The 13,197-nt window shown below is 36.4% G+C and overlaps 1 protein-coding gene across 1 annotated transcript in view; it reads left to right on the top strand.

The window, feature by feature from the left end:
* nos1apa (nitric oxide synthase 1 (neuronal) adaptor protein a) overlaps nucleotides 1–13,197 on the top strand; it is a 147,608-nt gene that overhangs the window by 71,869 nt on the left and 62,542 nt on the right. Inside the window, exons 5-6 of the mRNA XM_088005063.1 lie at nucleotides 154–262; nucleotides 11,104–11,239. Of these exons, the coding sequence (XP_087861189.1) occupies nucleotides 154–262; nucleotides 11,104–11,239 (245 nt within the window). The remainder of the gene's footprint in view (nucleotides 1–153; nucleotides 263–11,103; nucleotides 11,240–13,197) is intronic.

The raw sequence follows: 13,197 nt of genomic DNA, 5'->3' as shown, positions 1-13,197 counted from the left end.
AGTTGTACATTAAAAAAATGTATCAGACCGCTCTCACCTCATTTCTCCTTACCACAAAATATGTTTTTAAAGAGCTGCCTTGATTTGTTGGGTTTTTTTTGTACATCCATTCTTAACTACTTCACATTTTGCTGTTTTTTTTTGTTTGTTTAGAATATTCTACGTTTCTCATGACTCACAAGATTTGAAGATCTTCAGCTACATTGCCAGAGATGGTCAGAGCAATGTTTTCCGCTGTAATGTGTTCAAGTCCAAGAAGAAGGTGAGACACACCCTTCCATAAGTTTGCCAAAAACATGAGTTTTACCAGTTTACCATTTTCATTTGATGAAAATATAGATTAAATTTGCTAAATCAATGAGGTTTTATCAATGCAAATGGAAATCTGTATGCTGTATATCAAATTAGATGTTACTAGTGCTGTTTTCACAGCTAAATCTTTCTAAATGGAGTCTGCACAATGTTTTTCAACTGGGCATGGTTGAGACAGTTATCAAACCACTGATATGCCTACTTTTCAACTGTTGCAAAATACTAGTATGATCACTCAGGCTATTTTCTTAAATTATCTGGATTGGATCTTGGATAAGGCAGTCCAGATTTTTTCTGATCTAAAATTGTCCAGATGTTGGGGAAAAAAAAAAAAAAAAAAAAAAAAAAACTGTGAAAATGGCCGTCACCACGCTGCTCAGTATGAAGCAACTATCAGCAATGATTTGTGCTGAAAATGCCTATAATTTGGCTTCAATCTAGCACTGTTATTATGGTAATTAAGAAAGTTAAAAAAAATAAAATAAAAAAATGCTCTTAAAAAACAACCATAGAAGGGTGCAGCCTGTAGTCGATGGTCAATAAAATCATCCAATCGCCCAACCTTATTATCAGATTTATTTAATTAGTCTAAAGTAAAAATATAGATTAGATAACATACTGTAATCACTGGCTATCCTTAGTTGATATTTTTCTGTTTTGTGAAAGAATTTAGTTTTCTTTTTTCAGTCATGTCTTTCATTTCAAGCTTTTTTGCTGCTGTATGCCGGAAATAATTAGATAGTAGAGTGTTATTTTCAGTATTTTCTTGGTGTGTAAGTGCAATAGAGTTGAAAGCAATTCCTCAGTCTCTGTCAAGTTGTGACATCCCATACAAAGACATACTTAGTTGAAGCAGCTGTAATTCCTGTTTTCGATGTGAAGCTGTCATTGCTCAGGTCTGAGAAAAATATTTTTGAGTCCTTTGGGTTAAATTACAGCAAAAAAAAAAAAAATACTGCTAAGAACAAACAACACATAGTTAGACAATGCTCTCCCAGTTTTCCACTTCTGCAGCCAATTTCGGAGGACTTGTCAGTTAAATCCAGGGGTTAGCTGGGTGAAGCACACACTGCCTCATTATCTCTTCCATACAGACTGACATTGACCCATAAGCATCCGGGCACAGACACACACATACACACCCCTACACACACACACGCACGCATGCAGTTTCACAGTCTGAGCAGAAAAATGGAAAGTGTCACATACCAAATGTCTGCTGGGTAGCCAGGATTTTGAAGCCATATGTTAAAGAAACTGTCAGTGTGAATTTGTGTCAAAGATTACAGACAAATTAACTTTGAACGGTGAAGATTTACAGCAAATTTATTTATTTTTGTTTGTTTGAAAATTGTTGATTGTATTAACAATACAATGTGTGATGCACTGGCTACACATCCAGGGTGTGTCCCACATCTCACATTGACCACAATATATGGCCACCAGCCCGCCATTGACCCTGACGACAGACGATGGATTGATAAATTGGTTGTGGTGAAAAATGTAGGGGATGCACATCTGGATACTATTTTCCAAAGCGTCTTTTTGTATACCAGAACGACATCTCCCAAGTGCAGACTGGACTGTTGTAAATCACTGCTTCTAGGAATCTCTAGAAAGAGTCTTCAGAGTCTTCAATATGTCCAAAACCTTACAGCTATCTTAGTGAGATTGCAAAACAATTGCACCGGCTTTGCATCTCCTTCAGGATTGATTTCAAAATCTCTCTCCTCACTCATGAATGCCCATATGGAAATGTCCCTCTGTAACTCAAAGAACTTCTCAACCCACAAACCACAACCCTCTCACTCCGCTCCACTCACCCCAAATTTCTTCAAGTGTTGAGATCCCAACTGAGCTCAACATGAGTTTTCTGTGCCGCTGTTGCTCATCTGTCTAATGCCACAGCTTTTAGAAAGAACCAAAAATCTGTATTTTTAGTAAAGCATTTCAGTCTTTTATAGAATGTTTCTATTTTAACTTCTTTCAATCTTTTTTTTTTTATACAATTCTGTCCATAAGCCTTAGGAGATATTGATTTTGTATAGAGCTGTACAAATAATATTATTATTTGATGCAGCCGTGCAGTAGCTTCTCTCCCATCATCTCTGGTGTGTATTGTGAATCTTGTTCATGGTGAGCCTGTTCTTGGGAGACTTCATTCTGTTACTGGTGCCTATGTGCACCAAATAATACTTTTCCAGACGTGTACCTTTTAATTGATCACCTTGGTCTGTCACTTTTTTTATTTTTTTTACAAATATCTGACATCGTAATATATATAATATTTTTTTTCTGACTTTTCAGTATCAAAAATATGCCACAATTAATATAATGAATCTATGTATTTTGTTGTGTAAAGCTGCATTATTTTACTTGCTAATTTATAACTTTTTGACATCAGAGAATATGCATTTTTTAAATTTTTTAGTGTGTTAAATTAATCTCAAAATTCTGCATATTTTGGTAGAAATGTATTCCTCCATGCTTCATTTTTTTTTTTTTTTCTTTTATCTGCAGTGGCCCTAATAATCTGTTATAGGGTTCTGTTCAAGTACAGATTTATGTAATTATTTTTAAGAAGTTTGATAAAATCTGAGTTAAGTTAAATTAGCAACAGTTTTTGCACTGGTCCAATTTATTTCAGCACCACAGAATTGACTTATAATCATAGCTGTACATACATTCATGCATTTACTCTCATTCCAGTAACAGTCAACGTTGCATGAGTGTGTTCTGAGTGGATAATTGTCGATTACAGTTACGAAGCAGTTAAGTAGAAGACTTAGAAAAATGTATTTCCTTCTGCCAGGTAGAAGGGTATCTGATTTAAATCACAATAGCACTTTTACTGGGCCTGTGTGAAATTCTTCCTCTCCTTCTCCCCAATGCTCTCTCATTCACCCCCCATCGCTTCTCATTAACACTTTAATAGAATCTAATGAATGGGCTGGCCTCTATTATTCAGAATTGAAGTGCTAGTTATAGAGCAGTAAAGTATTCATCCAAATACTCAATTCTTCCATTGCTGAAAGGTCACTGCCTGCGTGTGGTTGTGCACTGTAGTGCTTTTTCTCCTGCAGAGGGAGTTTGAGCTCAGAACAGAGTCAGAGGTGGAGTTCCAAACAAGGGGTCAGAGCAGAGTTTCTCAGTCTGGGTGATGGGACTTCGTACCGGCGGTTTATGAAAGTGAACTTTTCAGGATAGTATTTGATATTTTATAAGGTTAAGATTGTCTGTGATCCCTGTTGGCATTCTGGCATTTATGGCAATTCTGAACTTCACATTTCAGAAATGAAAGGATCAGGTCAGTTCTAGATTTAATTTTCCAAAAGACCTCCCCACTACCCATGCATCCCTGAAGATTAGTTTCCCTGTCTCAGATAGTTTTTATTATTATTATTATTATTATTATTATTATTATTATTATTATTTTATATGTATTCATGTTTTTAAAATGTCCTGTTCAGCAGTATGGTACTGAGAAAGTAAGCATTACAACTTTAGCGATGTTGCTTCACTTGATATAAAACTCTGTGAGACTCTGTGTGGATAAAGTTTAAAGGGAAAGAGGGAGATGAGAGAAGAACAAAAGAAGCATAGAGAGAACACACAACATCATGCCTAGCTTTGACCATAGCTACAGTGATTAAAATATCCAAATTCAGCTTATGCAACAAGTATTTTGATAAGCACATGCCTTCTGTTTACCAGAGCATAAGCAGGGATCCTGCTGCTAAAATCACAAGATTGCATTAATTTACCCAATTTGCTAAAAAGACACTTGCACTTGTACGTTACATAGGACTTAGGGTGATATTTTATGAGAAAAAAATGGAGATTACACAAAAAGATAATTGAAATATATTGATATTATAGAAAAGCAAATTTGTTTGCAAATTTAATGGGATAAAAAAAATTATTAACATAAAGAATCAATAAAAAAGCAGCACAAACACAGAGAGTTGGTTATTGACAAAGTCTCTGAACTCCCCATATCCCAACCCAATTGAGCATCAATGCATTGTTCTTGAATAAGCCTGCTCCATACAGACTCTTCCTAGCAACCCTGAGGGCAAAAGAGGATCATCTCCTTTTGTTATCGAGCCAAGGCACCCTTGGAGCTTCTGTTTTTTTGCCCCTGCAGGACGAAGCTGCCAAGGCAGGACAAGATAAATCTGCACTGCAGTCTAAGCATTTTCTTAGTGAATTAGGAGTTGAAAGTCTCTTCACTGCTTACCTGAAAATCCTAAAGGTCACTCATGTTTGAGTATTTAATATTTTTTCAGGGATTTAAGAGCCTTACCAGCTGATAAGTAGAGGGAACTCTGCACATCTGTTTCTAGAGACCAAATATGGACGAAGAATGAATGAGTGCCAAATTAACCCATGCAAGCTAAAAAAAACAAAAACAAAACAAAAACAGGTTAAAAACAACCTTCATTATTCTTACACCAATATTGTCATCAGAAATAAGAACAGGTGTGAAACCAATCATCTTGTCAAATGCAAACTCAAATAATTGTTACTTTTCAGGGTAAAAACAACCTTGAAACTGTGTTTTCACATAGCAGTTTAATCATAAATCAGCCAAGAGCAACCTCAATTTGAGCTGCCTCCGGTTTATCACAAATCATGATTCTATCAATCAATCAATCAAATTTTATTTGTATAGCACATTTCAGCAGCAGGGCATTTCAAGGTGCTTTATATAATTAAAGAAAAAAAAATAAGAACAGCATGTGACGTTGAATAAACAGTAAGAAAGAGAAAGAGGTTTTGAAAAAAAAAGATAAAAACATACATCAATGCATCTAGTCATCAATATCTCTCTAAAATCAGGCCAGCAAAGCAGAACAAACAGAGGCACATTGTGGAGCACAGCTTGTTTGAATAAGTGTGTTGCACATAAAACAGATCACAGAAAACTCCCAAATGCAGACACACTAGTGACATGTGACACATTTTCTTTGGGTTCAGCTCCAGTGTTTTGTTTTGGTGCAACTCGGTTCTATTCAGAGAACTTGTATATGGAATGAAAAAATATTTGTCAAAGTCCTATAGTTTCAGCAAAAATGTTTCTATATTTTCATTAAAATCCCAATATATTGCAACCCAAAGATTTCTCGGTGGGCAATTAAAAAAAAATAGTCCTGTAACATTAACCCCATCTCTCCTGAAACTCTCAAAGGACAAGAGTGTATAAACTATGGATGGATCAAGTTATTGATCCCCAAAATTCCAAACCAGCAAACCACTCCACTGAAATGATGCTGCCCACCTCCATTTTAAACATTCCCATCATTATACCAGACAGAAAGACCAGAGCTTTTGCTGAAAGACTGTTGACTTTGTGCTTTCCTTTCAGATACAAATTAGAATATAATATATTTTACTCCTGAAACATTTGCACCTGTCCTCTTATTGAACAAGAGGGAAGAGTCCAGGATATTTTTAAAACTGCATGACCGTAGTGGTAGCCTTACACTAATGTTTAATTGATTTTATTGGAATTCTGTGAGACAATAGGTTATCTAGTTTCTGGCTGTAAAAAAAAAAAAAGTTAAAAATTAAACTGTCCTGACAACATTGTATGAGTCAGATAACTTTTGGAAAAAATACATTTTCTCTGCCTCTCCCCTGTGGTTGTACTGTCATCTGCAGAAATGCACCATTCGGTCACAATCAGAGGCAGGGGGAGGAGCTTAGCGCTGTTGATCACGCTCATGTACGGCACTTACACATGAAGTTTCAGTAGCAGGCATTTTCTCTGCTCAAAGTTTAGGAAATTGTTACCCAGCTCATCTTCCCCTCCACAACTTCTTCCAGGACTTACTTGCTGTTTTCCAAAGTCTTCATAATCTTGTTTGTTCATAGATATTCTCTAAGAAACCTCTGACTCCTTCACATAACAGTTGAATTTATTCTATAATTAGGTGACTTTTTATGGTAATTGTTTCCACAAGATTTGATGTAATCATATCGGTGTAAAGAGCACTGAACACAAATACACACCACACATTTAAAATTTTTAATAGTTAAGAGTTTCAAAAAATATACTCTCATACCATAACGTAGACAAGAGGTCTGAAACAACATGAAACAACAATAAAATATGCTGCAATTTGTCGACACAATAAGGCAAAATGAGAAAAAGCTCAAGGAATTTGCATGTCTTTGTCACATTCTTTTCACAGTGTATCACTCTATTAAAGACACTCTCAGTCTATGGTGCACATGTAGTACAAACTTGATGGTCCCCATTCCTATTGAACCTCACATGGTGTCTTTCTGCAGCAAATTCTATGCCATGCAAATTCAGCCCAACTTTTCTTCCATGATATTCACCAAATGATTTCTGGACATACCCGCAGACCCTTATCTTTGCATTTTCTTGAAAAGTTCATGACAGAGTTGCATGATGAAAAGAAACCTCTGTGGGTATTTTCCACAGATGTTTCCACATAGCAGAGCCAAAACCTTGTCACCACTGGCAGGAATGGTTACAAACCGAATGAAAGTATGATGAGACATCTCAGAACTGAAGCGACCACAAAGCATGAGGAAAGCTCGGGGTGGTACATTTTGGAGCTGCGGTGAGAGATGCTTCTGTAGTTGGATATAAAAAGTTAATGGTTTTAGGACTGTTGGAAGATGTTCCTTGTTGTATGTGGTATACGAGTTTAGTTTAACCAAAGCAGTTTGAACAACAGCCCTCTGGCTGACCTCTCCTAATCCAAAGCAAATAAAGGCTTTCAATGAGATCTGGAACACTGCCATAGCTGTGTCTCTGTAAAATACAGGCTAAGCCCCCCAGTTATCATATTGCATCAAGCTAGGCCAAAACAAAAAACCAAAAAAAACTGACAAACCAGAAAGTGAGTAGGTTTTTTTTCCAGATATAATCACAGTACAGGGTCTTATTCTGATACAGCCCAGTTAAGATGATAGAATTTAGTGGCCTCTCAGCGCTTTTTATTGATTAACAATTTCTCAGTTAAATTATCTTTCTTTTTTACCCCCTATCTCTCTCTCTAAGGCTAATTTGCTGTTACCTGTCATAACTGCAGTCTTTTTTCTGTAAGGACTGGATTTAAGTTTTTGCAATTTAGCTCTTTTGAGCTCCCATTGGCTTAAAAATATAACAAGAGTTGTAATATTGAGAGAGGCTGGGAAGTAAGCCAGTAAATATATCAATATGTTGCCACATTTATTTGTCAGCATGACTCCATACAACAATCTCCTTAAGACTTTCCTTCTGCTCAAGTTGATCTATATTTTAATATCTATCCTTAACCTTTCTGCAGATAAATTAAAGACCTTAACCCTTATTTTGCCGTCTAATTTTTGATTTTAAATTGAAATCTTAATGTATATTCTGTATTTGATCAAGGTTATTATTACAAAACAGTGAATGAATTAGTGTTTAACTGTTAACTGATTAGATCCTTAATACAATTATTTTTAAAAAAGTGTAATTAATTCCACATTGGATAGAGAAGGTGAATGAATCAGCTCATCATTGGTGCAGAAAAATATGGCAATGTCTTTAATCAGAGGTGAATCCCTTTCCCCTCTCCCTTTGTTTTCCCTGCCTTTGTCCTGGATTGCATTGTGTTCCCTTTTGTCCCCTTCTCTTTGTTTATTCCAAGACTAAACCTTGGTGGATTTTTCAGGATAAATAATGCAACACACCTCTGACGAGGCCCTGTCCTATAGTTTGAGAGAATTCATCGCTGTGAGAATCGAGCTTGCTGCCAGCTTGATGTATAGAGTAAAGGGAGATAAAATAACAGAGATAGAGGGAAGGTACATTTATTCAGTCTCGCTGACAGAGGAAAAGTAATAGGCAGAGAGAAAAAGACATAGTGACAGATGTCCGGCATAAAAACTATTACACATCTTTGCAGCGGAGCAAAGAGACTTTGCATGTGAGTGACAAATCACTTAGTGGTTCTGTCAGCTGCCAAAACTAGATATCACTGAGAAAACCAGCCCAGGGAAGAAATGTTTAGAAAGGGGACAACTGTCTTCATCAAAAATTAACTGACTATAAAAGATGAGTGATTTGTGAGCCAGTGTCCTTTCAACATTGACAACACTGGGAACATTCTAGCAAGGTTTCATTGGACACGTCAGGGGTAATTCAAGGTTTTGGTATATTGGTATATTAATTACACTATGTAGTGCTTTAATTGGCCAGCAAGCTGTGAAAAAAGTATTAATAATACTGTCAGCTCAGGATTTGGATTTATACCTTTGGCAGAGCAGCCTAAGCAGTTTGTAGATGTTATAATAAAGTTTTGTCACAGCAATTCAGAGCTGCATTGTCTAACAAATGTTCTGAGCTGTTGATCCTTTGCCCCATGATAAAGGGACCCATTAAAATATATTTAACCAGAGGTGTAAAGTAAAACTTTTATCACTGACTGCAATCTCTTTTTTCTGATTCCACTGTGTGCTGTCAACATAGCGCAGTAATTTAGGGACAAATGCAAAGGTCAAATCTACTCTTTCTTCCAGAGACACAGATACGCGTGTGCATACTTTTATCACAATTAAGCTTCACCGCTTTAATTCATCATTCCCTTTTCCCAAAGGAGCACATAAACCATCTGGAGCTTGCACAATGCTTCTGGCACAGCTAAAGTGTTGTAAAGGATAATGCTTTGGTTTCAAAGGTTTGCACTCTAGTTTTAGCATCTCCATCCTCGGAACATATTTTACATCAGTTCTAGATATAGATCTGGGTGTTGAAATATATATGTATTATCTGGTGGTGCCCACACTCCAAAAATATCATTCAAATCATATGTACTTTTAGTCTTATCATATATGAATATAGTAAGTATTTTCCAAGCTTATTTTCTCTCTAAAACAGTCCCCAGTTCTTCATGCTGTCGGTGTGTGTGTGGTATCACTTACAGTTAATGTATACATTACCTGTTTAAAAATGAATTTCAAAAAATAAATCAGAAATATGTTTTGGAAAAAAAATATATTTTCAGAGCTGATTAATCTCTGATCATCTTGTTCTAAACACCTTCTGGACAAATGGATATTCTGCAATTCTACCTAAACTTGCCTATATTTTGCAAGAGAGGGCATGGAGATCAAGTGCTATGACTTTATGCTGAATGTATCCTCGGCCTGAAGCTGCATCCCAAAACCTTGATGTTGGAAAAGCCAGCTTAAATTTCCACATCTGATACAGAGCCTGGGGTTGCACAGCCACGTGTGTCCTTTACACTGCATGGGGCAACATTTAAGCTTGCTTTAAAGTTAGCAGCAAACTTATGTATTTTCCTATACATTTTGCTTGACTTTTAGTTTGTGTTGAATCTGAGGATAAATGGAGTTTGTTGACTGGGCTCAGTGCCTAAAAATAAAATAATGTCCTTTTCTTTTCCGCTGTACAAGAACAAACAAGTAAAGGGGGAAACCTGATACCAAATGGATATCATCCCTTCTTTTTTTTTTTTTTTTACATGGCATGTGAATTTAAAGCAGGGCATCAGCTAGAAAAGTGAGACACAAGCAAACACAGCCAAATCAGTGCATCTGTGGGTAAAGAAACAACTCCATCAAAACGCACTGTGACATTTTAGAGATTAAAATGTAAACGCAAACAATCTTTCTGTGTGGAATATCATAAAGTGATATTATCTGACCTAATGATACAGAATCCACAACAGATTCCTGAACACAAGGTGATCCAGGAGGAATCTAGTGTCTGATCCTGATGGAAATGAGGCTCACTGTGTCTAGACTTGTGAAATTAAGATATTCTGCAACATAAATAGAGAAATATATCTTTCTGTATATTAAATGTTACTTTGATATTAATGAATGTTTTTTTAAAACTTTTGATTTTGTACACAGAAACCTATGCCACTGGCTTAGGGATGGTTTAGACAAAGATCTTAGTTTGCCTTAATTGGCTTTGTCCCCATCCTGTTTAGCCCGTCACACAGGGCAGCTAGTTCTTTTTGTAGACAATACCGAATCACAGTGCTTTGTACTGCTGGAGCAATATGACCTGTAGCTAAAAATCGCTTGAAAACCTGACATTTTGAAAAACCTTTTATGAGATATGGAACCAGAAATTGGCCAAGATGAATGACAAATGTTTGGCTGCTTCTCTTCATTCTTTTTTCATGGCTAGACTGTGAAATGAAAGTATGTTCTTTACGCTGCTTCAAAAGTTTAAGTATTTATAAGAAGGACCATGTGAGTAACTGGCTGTATTTAAAGGCATGGTCTCATGCAGTTGATCAGCAAAAAAAAACAAAAAAAAAAACTGTAGTCTCCATTTAAAGAATTTCTGCAACACTACATGGAACCAAATGTATGCAAATGTAGACAGCATATAAATGAATAATCCGCTTCTTTGACTAACAGCCTTTATCATTAAGAGTGTTGATCAAACCACAGTTTTTAGATCCATCGGTGCTACCAGTTGTGATTTGGTCTTGGCTTACCAAGACCAAATCTTGGTCTTGGTAAGACCAAGATTTGGTCTTACCAAATTTTGATAAGATTTTACCAAGATTTTACACAAGATTTTACCAATCTTGTGATTTTACCAATCACAAGATTGGTAAAATCTTGTGATTTTACCAAGACCAAATCACAGAGAAAAGCAATAAACGTCTCTCTGTTTATTGCTCAGTTTGAGTTCCTACATGCATCAAAGCACAGTCTTTAAAATTAAGCAGGTTTGTTTTTTTCTGTTGTGAAAGTCCCAACTTATTTTCTTTTGCTTTTTCTTCTTTCTCATTCCCCAACCAGAGTCAGGCCATGCGCATCGTCCGGACAGTTGGCCAGGCGTTTGAGGTTTGTCATAAACTGAGTCTACAGCATACACAGCAAAATGCAGATGGAAAGGCGGACTGCAACGGTGAAAAAAATGGTGGCGATTCCTCTGGTACAAACACACAACACACACAACACACACATTCAAAGGTCAATTTGCATCACTTGCACAGCAAAGATACTCATTGTGTTTTTTAATGCTGCTTTGACTTTTTTATTACCTGCTTCAAGGTATAAAGAAGCGGTGATACTGCCTGTTCAGTTGTTTCTCATAAAAAATAAAGGAGGTACAAAAGAGCTACAGAGTTCAGGGTTAGTGCTGCTTTAATCAAAGTTGTTGAAAGGCGTACATGCAATTGCAGAAGCACCTTGAAGTAAAGTCATGGTAAGAATGAGAGACATCTCATGTTTCTCAAGTCTGTCATACAAAGACTGGTATGTTGTCATTTTCTCCAAACCTAGTAAACATTTGTTATAAAAATTAAAGCCTGACATTTTAGACTGTAACATGAGTAAATTACATCTAATCTAGTGTTAACAGCATTCTAAGAAAGAAATGGTAAATTTCATTGTTGCACCTTAACCTTGAGGAGGAAACAAGCTGGCTGAGGTCATCAGCTCATTTGGGATATGAGCCGGTCAGAAGCTCTGGCACCAGCTAGTCTGTTTATCCGTACCATTCATCACTTCCGATAAGAACTTCTGACCCTGAGCACCCTGCCTCGGTATAAAGTGGCTCTGTTTCTATCATGTCTTTTCCTCTTCATCAAAGGTCTGACAGTGCAAGAGATGCTGCCCTAAAAACATAGACATTTTCAGGAGGAAGGAAGTTTCTTCTCTCATTGTAGTATAAAAACTCAGGCTAACCTTTCTTTGTCGTGGGTGACTGGTATTAATTGTCCCTCACAGGAGCACAACTTAAACTGACTTACAGTTTGCAAAAAAATACTACAGTATATAGCATGAAACTATCAAGATTGTATGTCTATAGTTTGTATATAGACAGTGTGTAACACTATGTGTGACACGGCCACAGCGTAAGCAGAGAACTTTTCACTCAGACCACTTGACTCATAAAAAACAATCAAATCGAACGCTCATTATCACATTTTTCTACTTTCGGTTTTTGCACAAAATCAGTCAAAGGTTTGCTGTCCCATCTTTCATTTCAGTTTAAACAGCAAAAAATGGAAAAGCAAGTGCTTTTTTTTGTTTGTTTCAAACGGAAAAACGAACTGCCTGAATATACACGGACCCATTTGCTTGCAACAGTATACAGTTAATTCTCTGCACAATTCAGATTTTTTTTTTCTAAACTCCACACCAACTTTTTCATTTATTTCCAGAGTGAAAGTAACTCATCTAAAATCAGTCTTACTTTTATGCTGCAGTTGCATCAAATAATCCAAGATTCAAAGGTGAAGTGTATTTCTCAGAGTAATATTTCAGAGGGTCTGCTTTTTGAATTAGCTTTCTGAAGATGTTGAAACAAGCCTACCTGCACTAGTCAGTGATCAGAGGCAGCTCAGTCTGGATAAACAGAGATTGGTTTTGACGGAAGAGTCGAACTAACAGCTTGTCTGAGGGGGGAGCAGTTCAATAATGTATGTATGCCTCTTTAAAACAATTCAAATTTCAAAATCTTTCACAGTTTTTAATGCAGTTTCCTAAGTCTATGCCACAAAAACTTTTTTCAGTAGACATTTACTTACATAGAAGTCTGTGTGTATTTACCCTAGAGACCATGTTAGTCTGCTCTACCTCGACGTCTAATGATTCCAAAGACCCACACTTCCCCACTTCCTTTTTAAGGCTCTAGTTTTAGTCGGTGTTCTTGTCTGGTCTTGGCTTGCAAAAACAATGTTCAGAACACTTTGAGTATATTAACCAGCAATTATTATACTCTCTAAGCAGTTCTTTGTAATGTGACTATTACACAAACTGATATTGTAATGATGATGAGGAGGATAACGATGATGACATATCCATGATATGTTATGGAGCCACTATATGGTTGTATTGTGTTTGATTAAACTGATTTTTAATAAATTTAGACTAAATTTGTATAGC

Source organism: Poecilia mexicana, unplaced genomic scaffold (assembly GCF_051168715.1).
Source record: "Poecilia mexicana isolate PSO_F unplaced genomic scaffold, ASM5116871v1 scaffold_4, whole genome shotgun sequence".
NCBI lineage: Eukaryota > Metazoa > Chordata > Actinopteri > Cyprinodontiformes > Poeciliidae > Poecilia > Poecilia mexicana.
Note: the sequence above shows the minus strand (reverse complement) of the source record. Positions and strands in the feature narration are given on the sequence as shown.